The sequence below is a fragment of the Lytechinus pictus genome, chromosome 9 (genome assembly GCF_037042905.1).
Source record: "Lytechinus pictus isolate F3 Inbred chromosome 9, Lp3.0, whole genome shotgun sequence".
NCBI lineage: Eukaryota > Metazoa > Echinodermata > Echinoidea > Temnopleuroida > Toxopneustidae > Lytechinus > Lytechinus pictus.
Window position 1 is genome coordinate 22,624,517 of NC_087253.1, and position 16,674 is coordinate 22,641,190.

Genomic DNA, 16,674 nt, shown 5'->3' on the forward strand with positions numbered 1-16,674 from the left:
CTATTCTTAAAAAATGAAATGTATGACTATACAGCTTTAACATCCGTAACGCACCTTAAGAAAATATGCACTTTGGCAGTTCTGTTAGGGATTCAGTATTATATAGGATAAGAGACACCTTTCATGATAAATACAATTTTCAAAGTTAGGGCTGCTAAATAAGGACCACGTTGGACCATAAAGCATAAAGACATTAACTTCCGTAACGCATTAACTTCCGTAACTTTTTTTCTTGAATATGCTACAAATTTGTGCTTTACTTAATCACTCTGGATCATACAGATATAAATCATATAAGGTACCCTCCACCTAGGTACCCATAAAAATCATAGCTATTCATCATTGTCAAATTATTATTACACACCTTATTTTCAACATCACTTTGAAAAGAGGGAAAATTGCCAGCGAAAACAATTTCCCGAGAATTAAATATGATATTTAATGTTTTTGGAATTTTAAATGATTCATACTACAAATTTTGAATATTGGCATCTTCTTTAGAACTTAAAATTTCTAACTTCCTTTGCTATATAAAGCGCATTAACTTCCGTAACAATTACTGTTACGGAAGTTAATACACTTCTCTGCTGTACTTTGCTGAGATTGACAGTACGATTCTAGTTCCAGAACAGGTGACATGGCTTTGTCTAATGCTGAAGTCGGCAGAAATGGTGTAGAGGATGGGAAGGAGAAAAAATAAGCTTAAAGAGAAAGAAAAACTGTTTGCAATGACTCATGAGGAGGATTAATGTATCATCGATCAAAAATGTGAGCGCAAAGCGCGAGCTAAAACTTGTGTATAGTTTAACCTGAAAACTTGAAATTCTAGCATTTTTTGTAAAAATGATCAGGATGTTATCTGAATAAACTATTAATGCGAGTTCAAAGTGCTAGCTGATTTTTTTCGTATTCTGACTGAAAGCTTGACATTCTAAACACTCTTTGTACCAATTACAATAATGGGTATCTCTATTGACACGACTGATTTTTTTGGATCTGAAAACAATAATTTTTTGACGTTTTAATTTGAGAACAAGATATATCCAATAAACAATTATTGCAAAGGTAAAACGCGCGCTTTTTGAGGTTTAGTCCCCAAGACGGGACATTCTACTAACTTTTTGTAATCATAAAAAGGATGGATGTCTTGCTAAGGAAATAATGCGCAGTGTGTGCGAAGCGCGAGCTGAAAATATGTGTCATTCCAATATGAAAACCAGACATTTAAGCACACTTTCAAATAAAGAGGATATAAATTGAATAAAAAATAATTTCATGCAATATGATACATAAGAACAAGTGGGGATTACACGTACATGTATGTACACCATCAATCAACTCTTAATATTCATGAAGATATGCATAGACCAAACTGTGTCACTAAAATAATGCAAATCTTTAAAATGCCATAACTTCGTTATTCCTTGTTCGATTTTGATTTTCGATTTTGCAGTATTTTGTTTGTCTGATTATTATCTGTTCAGATCATATTTTCAGCCTGGTTGACCCCTTTACTGCGCATGAAAAGCGTTGAAATAATCGATATAAGCCTACTGACATGAAAACATGGAAAGGGGTATTTTAAACACTCACGGTTTGTTGGAATTTATAAATAAAATACGTACTTCGATAATCAAACATTTTGGCTATTCGTCATTTTTTTAAATCACGAACAGGATGCGTAATTGTGTATCTCGATGAAACAAAATAATAAAAATAAATCGCGATTAGATCATATAGATTCCGTTAATAATTTATGTATTTGTGAATTTTTAGCCTTATGTTTCATTCACCTTACTTTTTTATTATTCATTTCCCCATGTCCTTTTTTTAATGTTTTTTCTTCTTTTTTTTCTATCTTTATTTTGGCTTTTGGCAAGCGGCGGGATTCCTCGTAACCCAGAGAACTCATCCTGGTTACGGGACTGCGATTGCTATATTTTGTTTATTGCCAGAAAATTATAGATGAACTGCAATTCTGTGGCCCGGTTATTCAGTTTTCTCATTCCAACTTTGAACAAGAACGACAATAAAATTACAGTTTCCGTTTCCTGTTATGTTTTTCACATTTTCTTTTTTGGGGGAGGGGTAGCAAATTAAGCTATGCGTTCCACATTTATCTTTATTTATTGAAAAAGGTTATACGAATACCTAAATATGGATTTTCCTAAGCTAACAAATAAATACTACAATTTGTAACTTAATTTAACTTCCGTAACGAAGATTGATAAGGGTAAATGTCACTTGAGGATTTGATGGTAAAGTATCCTGGGATTACCAGAATTGGTCATGCATTGCTTAGGATCTTGCTTATGATTACTTAGGGCCAGAAACTTTTAAGATGAACTACAATTTTGTGGCCCGATTATTCGGTTTTCTCATTCCAACTGTGAACAAGAACGACAACAAAAATGACAGTTGTCCTTTTCCTGTTCTGTTTTTAACATTTAAAAAAAATGGGGGGGGGATGGGAAAATTAAGCAATGCGTTCCACATTCATCTTCAATAAATAAATGAAAAATGTTATACCAATACATTAATATGGATGTTCAGCTGCTGCTGCTGAAGACTCAGCTCCGTTGGGCAGGACACATCTCAAGAATGGAAGACCATCGCCTGCCCAAGATAGCCCTGTACGGCGAACTTTCTACTGGCAATCGTGACAGAGGGGCTCCAAAGAAACGCTTCAAGGACATCCTGAAGAAGTCCCTCGGTACATGCCATATCGATCATTGCCAGTGGTCTACTCTGGCTGCTGACCGTGCTAGCTGGCGACATATAGTCCATCAGGCTGCCTCTTCTTTCGAGGAATCCCGAAAAGATCACCTGAGGGAGAAACGTCGCCGCAGAAAGAATCGCGAAGCCTCAGCAGCCACACCAAACGTGACTTTTGACTGCGGCCGCTGTGGCCGGGCCTGTCTATCACGTATCGGCCTTGTGAGTCACATGCGTGCCTGCAGTCGACGTGGACTGCCTTTATAAATCTTCGTTCGCGAAGCAAGCCAAGAGAATATGGATGTTCTTAAGCTAACAAAATAAGTATTGCAATTTGTAACTTGATTTTAACTTCCGTAACGAAGGTTGACATGGTTAAATGCCATCGAGAGGATTTAATGGTAAACTATCTTTGGATTCCCAGCATAGGTCATGCATTGCTTAGGATCTCAGGTTATAGATGAAAGTTATTTTAAGGTTGCCTCATTCAAATTATGAACAATAAACTGAACGAAAGATTGCAATATTTTTTATGGTACTTTTAGTTAAATGTTATTTGGTAAAATCCTGCTTCTGAAAAACAATATTGAATATTTTTTCTATCTTGCAAACATTTTGGCTTCAGTAAATAAAATTGTTGATACCACACTGAATCTAAATGGTGCGCATTTCTATTTAATCATTTCAAAAGTGATTTAATTGAGTAACATAAGTGAGCAATGCAAACGATTAACCTCCGTAACATTGATATACAGTGCTCGAGTTAATCCGGTCAGTACTTCAAATTGACGCAACAGCGACTTGCCCCTTTTCTGTTGCCACTTTCTCATACATGGTACTTTCACAATATCTATTTTTCAACCCATTCTGTAGACTTAATTTTTACGATTTTTTCCCCCATCAATTGTAGCATTTTTCTGAGAATGACCCTGCATAATAAATATGGTTGGAAAGAATTAAGGTGACAAAGAATTTCAGTTAGCACCAAAGAACATGTTCCACTTTACAGCCTGCTGAGTTCATAATTTGGCATAATGAGTTGAAAATACTGGGGGGTACTATAAACAATTCCATGTCCATAGACCATACTTTTTGTAAATCTTTTTAATAGTTGATAAGAATTCAAGCAGCCAAGAGGCTCATTTATACCTCAGTCACATTTGCTCTACGGCGAGTCGAAAACAGCCGTTTCATTCATTTTTATCTCAAACCAGCTATTTGTAGCTGGTACATAAATGTTAAAAAGACTGTTTTCGACTCGTCGTATGGCCGCCGTAGAGCAAATGTGACCAAGGTATTAGCACCAGTGTTTGTAAAGTCATGCAGAACTTTACACAACAGCCTGCAGAGTTTGCAATTTGGCAAAATAAGTTGAAAATAATAATTATTCACTATAATTTTATTTTCAATGGATCATAATTTTAGTTGGGTAGAATTAAAGTGGCCAGGAATTTCAGTTAACACCAAATGTTTGAAAATTCATACGGAACTCAAAAACGAACTTTAGAAACAGCTTGCTTGGTTCATAATTTGGCTATTATAATGAGTTGAAAATAATGGTTTTTAGCTATAATTCTATCTCTATTGATCACATTTCTTCGTCTTTTGAATAGTTAGTTAATGAGAATTTAAGTGACCAAGAGTCTCATTTAGCATCAGTTCCGGTGTACTTAGAGTCATCTGAAACTCTTTACGGAACAGCGCGTAACTCTACAAATTTAGGAAACAGCCCGATGAGTTCACAACTTGGCCAAATGACTTATCGTAGCGTTTCTACATGGCCTCTGAACAATAATCCCAGGATCATAACATTCTTATTCCTGTCCATGCGCTATATTGGGAGACGAGTCCTAGAGGACGTTGCATATTCGGCAGCAAGACACATACATCATGTCCTCGACGCGGGGCTTCCTTGCTAACAGCGCTTCCTGCTTAGCAATGAACATGAGCTTTTATAATTAAAGGGATAGATCAAGGGCTTTTTAATAGCATGAACAATCTCACTTTCCAACTTTTATAAAATCAAGCTATGTTTGGGGTTTGGGAAAATATTACATAGCAATGGATTTTCAAAATTCTAATTTTGTGATGTCACTAGCAGGCAGCTCCTCTGTTAAATCTTATGTGATGTAAATACAATAAAATGCCATTTTCTAATGAACATTAAAGAAAGAAAACACTGGTATTTTTATAAGTCATTAATCATGTTGTTTTTGTACTTCAAAAGAGTCAAATGTTTCAGTCAACATGCACTATTAAAAAATGGGACTTTGAGGATTACATAAAGGCAAAGTGCTCGTACATGACATACACAAAATAAAAACCTTAAATAGTCAAGATTGTTAAATGGATTTTCACCTTTTAAACCTGGCTTCATTAGCCAATTTCTTTTAATAAGTTCTTTGCATTTTGCTTTTATTCAACTCAACTTTACACCAAGATGAACTATATATACATATTAAAAGTGGAATATCATGTCACAAACTTTATATTACCGTTTTATTTATGTCACAACCAGCATCCAGTAATAGCTTGACGATCCGATGATGACCGTTCTTAGCTGCAAGGTGAAGCAATGACCGGGAGTCGGGAATCTTGGCAAGAAGGTCCGGCCTGAGTCTGACCAGTAACTGGACGGTGTCCTGGCGGCCGTACTGGGCAGCTAGATCTAAGGGACCCTCTTCCTTACGATTGCATAGTGTAGGGTCAGCCCCATTCTGTACACAAAAACATACAATAACACACATCAGAACAAAACAAAAATAAATATAGGTGGGGCTAAGGGGATTCAATCCAGTGAATGATATTACATGTAGATTATCAGAAAATATATACACTGTACACCTGTACATGTACGTGTATTCAAGTTTAGCGTTTATACATGTATGCATATAGATATTGAGGAAAACACACATTATGCAAAAAGGGAATCCAAAATTGCATTTAAACATTTGATATGTAGGGGAAGGCGGGGTAAGTTGTGACACTTTTTGCATTTTGCATGATAGAATTGATATGACTAATAATATTGTAGAAATAAGTACCTTGCCTTTAAATATGATTATTGGGAAATCTTTTTTCACCTATATTCAACTTTCTACCCCCACACTGAAAGTCGTTGTGACCTTTGAAAAAAACGATGTCAAGTGGCACAACTTGCCCCATCTGTGGGGTAAGTTGTGCCACCTTCGAGGGTAAGTTGAGCCACAAAAACTATGTACAAAATGTATGCGGGAAGAACCAGCATGTCAATTTTTTATTTAAAGTCTTTTCACTTGCTAATTCTCTAAAAATACTAACATTCTCTAAAAGTAAAAGAAGTGTCATGTGAATTTGCTCTTTTCTGCCTGCATATCGATGGCTTTTTAAGGTTTGATTGTGTTTTCATTTACATTACCATAAGAATTACCATGGCTCAACTTGCCCCATGTTTGCTGGCTCAACTTACCCCAGTCCGAACTTAATGCGATAATTTTGCATCCACACATTTCTTATGTATCCATCATGTAAAAAACTGTGACAAGAATGAAGATCCATACCTGGACTGACAATGTTGTTCATATGCTTTATTATATGTGAAGAAGTGTGTGTGTAAAAAACACTTATCTATTTCACACCCTTTTTTACTTTTTTGGCTGAAATTTGTATTTTTCCCTCTGAAAAAGTACTTTTTGTTTCAAAGTTGAAAACAATGTGGTGGGGTTAAGGGTTATGTAATGGGTCATCAATACATGACACCACCATAATGTCTAACTAATTCATTATTGGCCTGGGGGCGGTGGCTCAACTTGCCCCTATGCTCAACTAACCCCGCCTTCCCCTATGTATTTGATTGTAATTATACACTTTAAATTACAGGAATTTGAATCCAGATTGGTTGTGGTTAGTGGCCTTAGGAGCTCTTGATTTAAGTTGAATACAAAAGATTTACTAAAGGGCAATTCCATAAAATATGTACGTCCGACCCCCTATATATGGGACCTTCATTAAATTTTCTGTCTCTGATTTCTGGTTCTTTTGACAGTCTGTAATGTTCTCAAAGGATCATGACTTGGTCAGTTTATGAAGTGAAATAGGATTTGAAAAAAATGGGGGTTGGATGTACAAAAAGGTTGATTCATTTTATGGAATTGCCCTAAATCTAAAAGGCTTTTGGGTTTGGGGGGCAAGATCTCAAGAAAAATCCAATTGTTTGGGTGGTCACTTATCAGAGTCCATCAGCACTGGAGTCTATCTGCATTTATTCTACTTTAATGATGAAATTGAGTTATTTTGGATTTGTTGGATTTTATTTTTAGAAAAAAAAAGATGCATTTATAAAGCAATTAATGTGGGGTTATCAAGAAAGACTTTTCAACCAAAACAAATAGGACGTATGGGTTAAAAGGATGTATGTAATAGTGGCCAGACTGTTTCCAGCGAGTGGCCAGACCATTTCCAGCGAGTGGCCAGACTGTTTCTAGCAAGTGGCCAGACTTGCTGGAAATTAAACCAGGGTTAAGACACTGTATAAAGTCTGAAAAACATACTAGAGTACAGTTTACAAAGCACTTGTTTACCATTGGATTGTTTACTTCGCAATCAATACAGCAAAGAGATCAATCAAAATCACGCACTAATCTCTGTAATTCACTCTGCATTGTTATGCATTCAACAATACACTATTCAAGGCTACATGTATGTGTCAGGGTATACAGTGCACTACAGCATGGGTTGACTGTCTATTCCCATTTCATTGCCAAAATACCGTACATACATGTATGTAGTCCTACATACATTATCTCAAATCAAATCAATACCATTTGCAAATAAAGTAGACAATATTATTTGTGATTTTTAATTTATATAAAAATTATACACTGCTTCAATGTGATTCAGTATTAAAGGGATAAACAATGTATCTATAGCCTAGTCCTTTAATATTTCCTATAACAGTACAGTAACCCCTGTCAGCAAGAATAGGGCATTCATACATATTGTACAAATTTTCCCAAACTAACTTCTTTAATCTTTTGTAATAATTCAATTGGGATATAGAGTCGAGTTCTCAGTTCAATTATTTGCTTTAAATGTTTTAAAGCAAGTTTTTAATTCAATGGATTCACAATATGGTGCGCCATCTATCGGTTGCAGCAAACAGGCCAAATTTCTAACTTTGGGGTTGACGTCGCGCGCAGGCAGCGCACAGTGCTAGTGCTTCAAAAATGAAAACCATATGGCAAGAATTCACCAAAAACGGTCTAAATTGCGCAAAGAAATATGCAGGCAAATTTCTCTCCTACCTCCTGGACCCTAGTAAACAGCTTACCCCGGTCGAGCTGCGTCGGCCAGCGCTGAATGATCGCATTGATGCATTCACTTCTGTACTAGTACTCGCAACAGATGTCGACTTTTTCCCATGATGCATTGCGAATTTCAGCCTGTTCGCTGCAACTGATAAATGGCGCACCATATTGTGAATCCACCAAGGCTCACTGCCTTGTGTGTTTTATAATATCAGAAATGATTTCATTTGATTTTAACTGTACTTCCTTTTCTCTATCCATCATTCCCCCTTCCCCTCCCCCTTTCATCCCCTGCCCTCCCCTTTCCTTGCCCCTTCCCTCCCCCTTCTAGCTTCCATTCCTCTTTCTTTTTTCACTCTCTCCCCTTCCTCCCGTTCCTCCCCTCCCCTCTGTTCCTCCCAATTTCCTTCCCTTTCTCCTCCACTTCTCCTCTCCTCCTCCTCTTCCCCTTTCCTTCCCTTCCTCTATCTGTATTGCCCTTATTGCCTCTTCCTCCCCTCTTTCCCTCCATTTTCCCCCTCCACCTCCCCTTCTCCCTCTCCCTCTCCAGCCCAAGCCCCTGTCCCCCCGGCCCCAATATTCATTCATCCATTGCCTCTCCCTATGCTATCCTAAACAAAACTGTTACGTCACCAAGTGCTAATGAATTCTTGACAAAGTTCAGATGCCATACATATCTTGCTAATTTAATGGGAGTCATTACGTTCTGATTATGATTGAAAGTCCTTTGGCTATGGGAGCTGCATCAGCAAGTGAACATGGCTTCCATTTTCAAATCTGTTTCACAAATAATAGAGTGATTGCAATGCTTTGCACTACAGGCATGAAGAATAAATAATGAATGCCCTGTAACACAACGAGGCATGATCAGTCTTACAATTCTCTGTAAATATAGGCAGGCCTACATGTTAACATTGTTTTCCTTAAATCTGTATTTATTGATTGATCAAAAAGGAGATTCAGGATTTTGTATACACTATATTGCAGCAGCTCTGCAACATGTCACAGCACTGTGCAGCAAACAAAACGTCACTAACGTCCTTCTTGCAACAAGCTCATTAGCACTTTACATGTACCCCATTCTTTCATCAAGCTTTAATTACATACATGTAGCCATGGCACTTCGGTAACGTCCTTCTTGCAACAAAGCTTGTTTGCACTGCATCGAACACTTCAGTTACTACTCTCTTTAACATACCTGACATACTGCATTAGTGCCAAGGTGAAGAGAAGGCTGTTTTAACACTGATAACAACAATGTACTTGAGAATAATTAACCTTTAATGACCATTATAATGTTGTACATGTGCTAAGCCTTGAAACTAGAAAGAACAACTTCATGAATGTAGTCCTTTCAAAATTGAAACTCCATGAACAATGCATATACCTTGAAAGCTTTTGTTTGTTTGATATGTGGGATTCAAAGATAAATGACAAGGAAGTAAAGAATATGAAATTAACTTACCGCACAATGTACACAATAAAATATGCGGTGTTAACCAGTGTAAAAAGACGACCACACCAGTTATTTAAAAACTCAGGTGTTCAATTTGCGGTGTTAAATAACTGGTGTTAGTTTTAACACTAAATCTTTCACAGCGTAAGGTTATGTGACTTACACTTAGTTATATGCGAAAGACTTTTATCTAACATGGACAGTGGCAAAGGTAAGATCACAAGTTACATGTACATGAAGGTGATAGTTATGAATTCCTAGTGTTGATATCAAATCATTCAAATTATTTCTTTCTTCGATTTCATAATAATTTTGATTATTAAAAGAAATGTAAAAAAGTATCATGTAGTTTAATATGATATGTAAGGCAAAACGAGTGAAAATTGAACAGTACTTGGAGTGTGAGTAATTTCCGATTCAGCCAAATGAATCAAATGAAATTCAAGACAAAGACAACCAAAAATCATCAAAATGCAACAAAGGTTTTTCAAAGATGTACTTACAGTCAGTTTTTAAAATAATAATAATAATAACGCTAAATTTACCCAGGGTAGCCACTTCAGTTCCGAAAACTGTTCTCCCAGCTGGCCCTGCTATTATTATTACCCGGCTAAATAATCAATGTACATTTTCAGGGATTTTTAAAGGTGTACATATACCAAAACTTTATCAAATGTATAACGCTATATCCTCCAAACCGAAGTACATGTATGTATAATAATTTGTTTTATTATTATGATACTATACTTTGGTCTTAGCAATAAATTCTTACCTCTAATAAAATAGACACCACATCAGTGTGACCGTACTGGGCAGCAAAATGAAGAGGCGTGTCCCAATAATTATTCTGAAAATAGATAAAACAAAAATAATACAAATTGATTAATAATAATAATAATATAGGATATTTATATTACGCACATATCCACCTTGTTAGGTGTTCAAGGCGCTCCTATATTACCCGGCTAAGCTAGGCGTTCATAGCGCACACAGCTTCTTAAGGAATTACTTCCTACCGGTACCCATTTACCTCACCTAGGTTGAGTGCAGCACATTGTGGATCAGTTTCTTGCTGAAGGAAATTACGCCATGGCTGGGATTCGAACCCACGACCCTCTGTTTGGAGGTTGAAATTTCTTTTCTTTTCCTGAGAAGAAAATGTAACAACTGTAACTTCAACTCCACTCATTAAGGTAGGCCTACTCCACTCATTAAGGTAGGCCTACCTTTAATACCTCTTTCCCACTTTCATAGTGCTATATTTATACATGTTCAAGTACTAGTATAGAATTCAAAAGAATTCTAATATTGAATGACCACATTGCAAAAGCCAATGTCAAATCAGGTTTTAACAAGAACGTTTTAAAAATAATATTGGCTCAGTATTTCATTGTTTGCAGAGATACATGTACCTTCAATGAATTTGAAATATACTGATTGGGGTTTTTTTTTTAACCATATGTTAAAACTATTTTCAATTTCAAATATCAATTTTTTCTTTATTAAAAATAAGAAGCAACAAAACAATAATAAAACGACTGTCAATTTCATGAATTAAGACTAAATCCAGATAAGTGACTACCCAAATAATTTGATTTTCTTTTAAACCTTTCCAAAACACCTAAAGCCTTTTAGATCTAGTAAGTCAAATTGGATACATACATATCAAGAGCTCATATGGCCACTAACCACATCCTATCTTGATTTAATAACGTGTTGAATCACAATCAAATCCATACATGTACATGTAGGCCTACAAATAAAATTTTGTAAATGCAATGTTGTAGTACATGTACATTTACATATTCACTACATATTGTTGTCTTGAATTGTAATGATCTCATTATTCTCTGCAGGCATCACACAGCAGTTACCATGTTACCCAAGTTGTGGTATTGTTGGAGAAACATGAAGAACTTATTATTTACCTTTATCACCCAACAAATTGATATAAAACAATGCAATTCTATACAAATGTAAAAAAAAACTTAAATCATTTCTCCTGAATTATTACTAAAAATTTAATTCATCAATTACAAATTAAGCCTTCAGTGCTAAGTAGGAATCCTTTAATAATTTGTATACACTATGAATGATTAATTCATATATTTTTTTTAATATGATGCATATGATTTGTATTATAATGTATATATCACATAATGTAAATATTGTTTTTTTTTTTGTTTTTTTTTTCTTTTTTTACAAAAGAGCAATTCAGTTGCTATAAACATGTAATAACTATATTAGGGGGGCCTACATTATACAAGCTCTGCTTTTCAGTTGGCCCTCCATCCCTTTCAATTATTTATATTTCGATTTGATAATTGTCTATTGTAATTTTATAATGTTGTCAATTTTTGTATGTACTTCAAATGTGATTATATGTTACTATGTTAATTGTATCATAATTGTAAATATGAAATTGAAAGTGCAAAATAAAATAATTGAATTGAATTGAATTGAATGCATCCTTTGATAAAAGACTGTATCTGTTTTTTGTAAAATAATTACATCTAAACCCACAAAGTGTTTCCTTCCATTATAAAACCACTTGTAAACCACACAAGAGTCTCTGTTCACATTTGATAGGAAGGGATACAGTCATGATCATGCAATTGTCTATAAGGGATATTGATGCCCAAGAAAAGGACAAAAATTGTGCCCCTTCACATTTGACCCAAATCATGGACTTATTGGTTATTTTATTAAATGAAACTCTCATGACGTTTATCAAGTTTCAACCGTATTTTATCAAGACCTTTAAACTACAACCCTGGTGGTTAAATACATGTAAAAAAGATGTGTTGAAACTTCAATCTCGGTGGCTATACTCACATTAAAGAAAAAAAGAAATGCAGAAAACATTTTGAGAGTGTACAGTTATTGATATTGTAGGTGTTGTGGTTTAGTGGATAAGTCTCCGGACTTTGAACCACAAGGTCCGGAGTTCAAATCCCACCACAGCACTCACGTCTTTTGGCAAGTTGTTTATCTACATTTGCCACTCTCCACCCAGGTGTAGTAAATGAGTACCCATTAGGAATTTCTTGAATACTTGAGTGTCTGATCAGGGTAGCTGTGCTACAGCCAGAGTAATAGTATGCAACGCTTTGTATTAAGCGCTATATAAATGTTGCATGGTATGTAACTATTTCCCCCCCCCCCCCATTTATCATACTCTTTTCTCTTTTTTTGATGCCCATATCCTGGAGAAACATCTATTAAAGGGGAATCCAGCCTTGGCCATAAAATTTTGTGTTGGGAAGGAGAAAATAAATTAAACAGAATGGTGAAAGTTTGAAAGCAATCTGACAAGCAATAAGAAAGTTATAGCTGCTTTAAAATTGAGATCACAAATACTATGTAGATTTCAAATTGGCAACTGAGTAAGTAAATTATGACAAGGGGCAAGGACAACTTTCCCATAGGCCATGTACTTTATTATCAGGGATTTGTGGTTTTCTCCTAAGTACCCATTCCCCTGGGACAGTAATCTAAATATATCCCAGGTAGTATATTGTTTTATGTCCTCATGAAAGAAAAATTTAATTTGAAATAAAACTTTTGGGAAAAACCGACATTTTAGCCATAATATGTATTGGAGTACATGGAATAGTAGTCCTTGCCTTACATCACTATGACATCCCACATGCGGCCAATTTGAAGTCTCCATGGGTATAGTGATTACCAATATTTACAACATTTAAAAATTCATAACTTTCTTGTTGTTTGTCCAATATTGTTCAAACTTTCACCTATCAACTTGTCTGATTTTTCTTTTCCTTATAAAATCAAGTTTTTATTTGGGTTGGATTCCCCTTTAAAGAAAAAACCACCATACATGTATGAACTCTTTGCTTGTCCGTACATTTGATTTGGGTTAGAAAGAAGGGTCTGTTTTGAAGATATTTGATATTGAATGTGGTAAGGGTAGACTTTCCAGTTGGCTTAGCATAAATCTTGTGGTTGTCTGGGAAGTTTGGAGTCTTGAGAATATTCCCCTCTCTTTTCCCCTCACCTTCCCTCTTTTCTTCCCTCTCTGTTTCCTTCTCTCTCTCTCCCCCTCTTTCTATTCCTCTCATACCTCTGTCTCTCTCTCTCTCTCTGAATCTGCATACGTGTGTGTCTCTCTGCATCAATACTTGGGGTTCAAGCTACATTTTTAAACACTAGAATGCATAAAAGACAATGCAAAAACAATAATGATCTACATGTTCTTCAAACCAAAGTTGTGTTCATTCAATTGCCGTTGTCTGAAATTACATTCATAACAGTCTATCACATTCATATTCTTCTCTTTCTTTCCTCTCTTCCTTATTCTTACATTTTTGTTTTCTTGGATGCAAAACCAGTTTAAAGGTGCTTCAACCAGTCAAGCTTTTAGCTTATGTTGCAACACCTTTGTATGTTCATTATTTGCTTGTGTTTACTTTTATATATATTTGTATATTATCTGTGTATTCTTTTACATTGTACATTGTGAACATGCATGAATAAATAAATAAATAAACATAGACAGGAAAAATGTAAAAAGCATTTCTGATTGATAACAAAATCAGAAAATGTAGCTCGGGTATCGGGATAGGAGAATAATGTGACTTATGTTATTCTCCCTCATGTATGTTTGTTGCGGCTATGAGAAAAGACCTTCCCCCTCTTGAACAAGAGCGGAACCGAACAAGGTGAATTCATGGAAGAAGTATGAAAATGGGGAACCGACTTTTTCAAAGCACAATGCCCCGTTTCTTTCTGGGTTCAGCTTTGGAAGGTCTCAGATGGCAAGAAAAATAAACATAGATGCCACTTTGCAGCAGTGATAATATTGAAAGATGGGAGGAATAAAAACCTTTCAAACTACACATTAGGGACAGGAAATATGTCTTGAAAATTTATTGTATGTGTTGAACCACAGGGAAAACCTGAACTTCATCTCTGTTTTTGGTTTCATCATCAACAGTGATTTACATATGGGAGGATATTATAGTCATGAATAATGGGATGAATCGATTGAATGGATGGATGGATGGATGGATGAGAATAAGTGAGTGAGTGAGAGGGTGTGTGAAAGAGTGGGTGTTTATTGAGTGAGTGAATGAAGAATGAGTGAGTGAGTGGGTGTGTGAGTGGGTGCATGAGTGGTGCATGATTGAATGAGGGAATGAGTGAGTGAGTGAGTGGGTGCACAAGTGAGTGGGTCCATCAAGGAATGAGTGAATGAGGGAGTGAGTGAGTGGGTGAGTGAGGAAGTGAGTAAATGGGTGTGTGAATGAGTGACTGAGTGGATGTTTTATTGAGTGATTGAGTGAATGAAGAGTGAGTGGTTGAGTAGGTGAGTGAGTGGGTGCGTAAGTGAGTGGGTGGGTGCATGAAGGAATGAGGGAGTGAGTGAGTGGGTTAAAAGTGAGTGGTTGAGTGAGTGAGTGAGTGGGAGGGTGGGTCAGTGAATGGGTGCGTGAGTGGGTGCATGAATGAGTGAGTGAATGCATGCGTGAGTGAATGAGGGAGTGCGGGAGTGAGTGAGTACGTAAATGATTGGATGGAAGGATGGATGGATGGATGGATGAAAGAATGAATGAATGAATGAACAAACAAAGAAATGAATGAATGGCCAAATGAATGACTTCTTGTACTGTTAATGATTTAATCAGGCCTAATCAAAGATGAAACAATGGACTTTGCATATTAAGGGCCAAGTTTAATAAAAATAAAATCCTGGTGGAAAATCTTGGCACCATGACATTAAAGTACAGATACATGTGAACAACCTGCAAGTACATGGTAAGACCATGGACCTACTGCACAGGTCCATGGTAAGACATACCACCAGTATTACTCTAAAGGAGTGATGTGCCAGGTATCCCCTTCCGTTCCCCTACATATCTTTCACCATCAGCCTCAAAATAGACCAGAGAACAAGATCTCTTTGAATATCTGAAATGCACATGAACATGATCCCATGACCTGTGGCATATTTTCTGAGCGAAATCAACAAGCTGGAGTGGTGTCCCTTGATTTCTATTAACATCAATATGTACATGCATTTGAACGCAGAGAAAATCGATTATTTTCTTGGTATCTGGATAAAAACATTAATTAAAATTTGAAAAAAAAATTTCCATAGAAAATTACAATTGAAATTATTTCCTGCTGTACATGTAATTGTTGAAACTTTGAGCTCTGAAACATGGATGGATTCATACATGTCACAAACTATGCTGCTCAATTGTAACAGATTTTCACCGATGTTGTGTAGTGTTGCCTGATATAGCAGCCATATCTAAATAAGAAAGCAGAGAGATTTTTTTCTACTCATTTATCTTTTTATTTCTTTTTCTTGCTCTCCTCTTATTACCTGTTCATTGACTTGGTCCTTACTGACGCCGACAGTGAGAAGAGTTTGAACGATCTCGACGTTACCGGTCCACGCCGCAAGATGAAGGGGATTGCTCCCTCTGTTGTCAGGCACTGTCGGTGAAGCATCAAACTTGAGCAGCATTTGGACCGCATCTCTGAAAATAAATCATAAATACAGCTCATCAACTAACCAGGCATGGTGGCCAAGTGGTAGAGTACCCACCCCATGAACAGGAGATTGTGGGTTCAATCCCTGGCTTTATAGTCATAACAAAGACTTTAATAATGGGACCTTATGCCTCTTTTGTCAGGTGCTTGCAAAAGGGTAATAATAAACTTACACTGAACATGCAGTCCCTGCTGGAAGAACAGCTTTCAACTGAAGAAGCTACCCTGGGTAAATAAGAGTTATTGTTATAACTCAATGACAGAATAAATTCAGTTGAATTTAATACCAGGAGCAATAGCTGTTTGTAGATTATGCATGAAACAACAGGTGACCCTTTGTTCTGCTAATGATATCCCTACAGTATAAAATTGACTCTGCTTCTACGACATGTTCCAGTACCTCAAAAATCCTACAAACAGTTTTTGACTGCGCAGACAGGATTTCATGAAGATGTTCCTACATATATGTCACTCACAACTTTAAGCAAGACTATTAACTAAATCATGTTCCTACATGTAGGTTCTAAAGTCAGCTGCATGAACGAACATCCAGGACAATCGAACAGGTCACCAGTCCTGTGTTAAAGTCATGTACATAAACTGATGAACAGCTTTATGAAGTGTCCCCAGGTATCAGCAATTTGATTACATACATGTATAGTATATAAATAGGGATGTAATTTCATACCATCATAA

At 36.2% G+C, this 16,674-nt stretch overlaps 1 protein-coding gene across 1 annotated transcript; it reads right to left on the minus strand.

The window, feature by feature from the left end:
- Nucleotides 1–1,449: 1,449 nt before the first annotated feature.
- On the minus strand, nucleotides 1,450–15,963 carry LOC135155535 (ankyrin repeat and SAM domain-containing protein 1A-like). Its single transcript, XM_064104940.1, has 3 exons — nucleotides 15,809–15,963; nucleotides 10,229–10,303; nucleotides 1,450–5,432 (listed from the first exon to the last, which is right to left on the minus strand). Exons 1-3 carry the CDS (start codon nucleotides 15,950–15,952, stop codon nucleotides 5,202–5,204), a joined length of 450 nt encoding a protein of 149 aa, XP_063961010.1. The 5' UTR covers nucleotides 15,953–15,963; the 3' UTR covers nucleotides 1,450–5,201.
- Nucleotides 15,964–16,674: the final 711 nt, after the last annotated feature.

What these genes read in the sequence shown, in the direction of transcription:
- LOC135155535 (XM_064104940.1), bottom strand. Translation starts at nt 15,952, where the DNA reads ATGCTGCTCAAGTTTGATGCTTCACCGACAGTGCCTGACAACAGAGGG. An exon ending in AGGACCAAGTCAATGAACAG is followed by an intron (nt 10,304 to 15,808) that starts GTAATAAGAGGA and finishes ATCTATTTTCAG; the next exon opens with AATAATTATTGGGACACGCC. An exon ending in TGGTGTCTATTTTATTAGAG is followed by an intron (nt 5,433 to 10,228) that starts GTAAGAATTTAT and finishes TTTTGTGTACAG; the next exon opens with AATGGGGCTGACCCTACACT.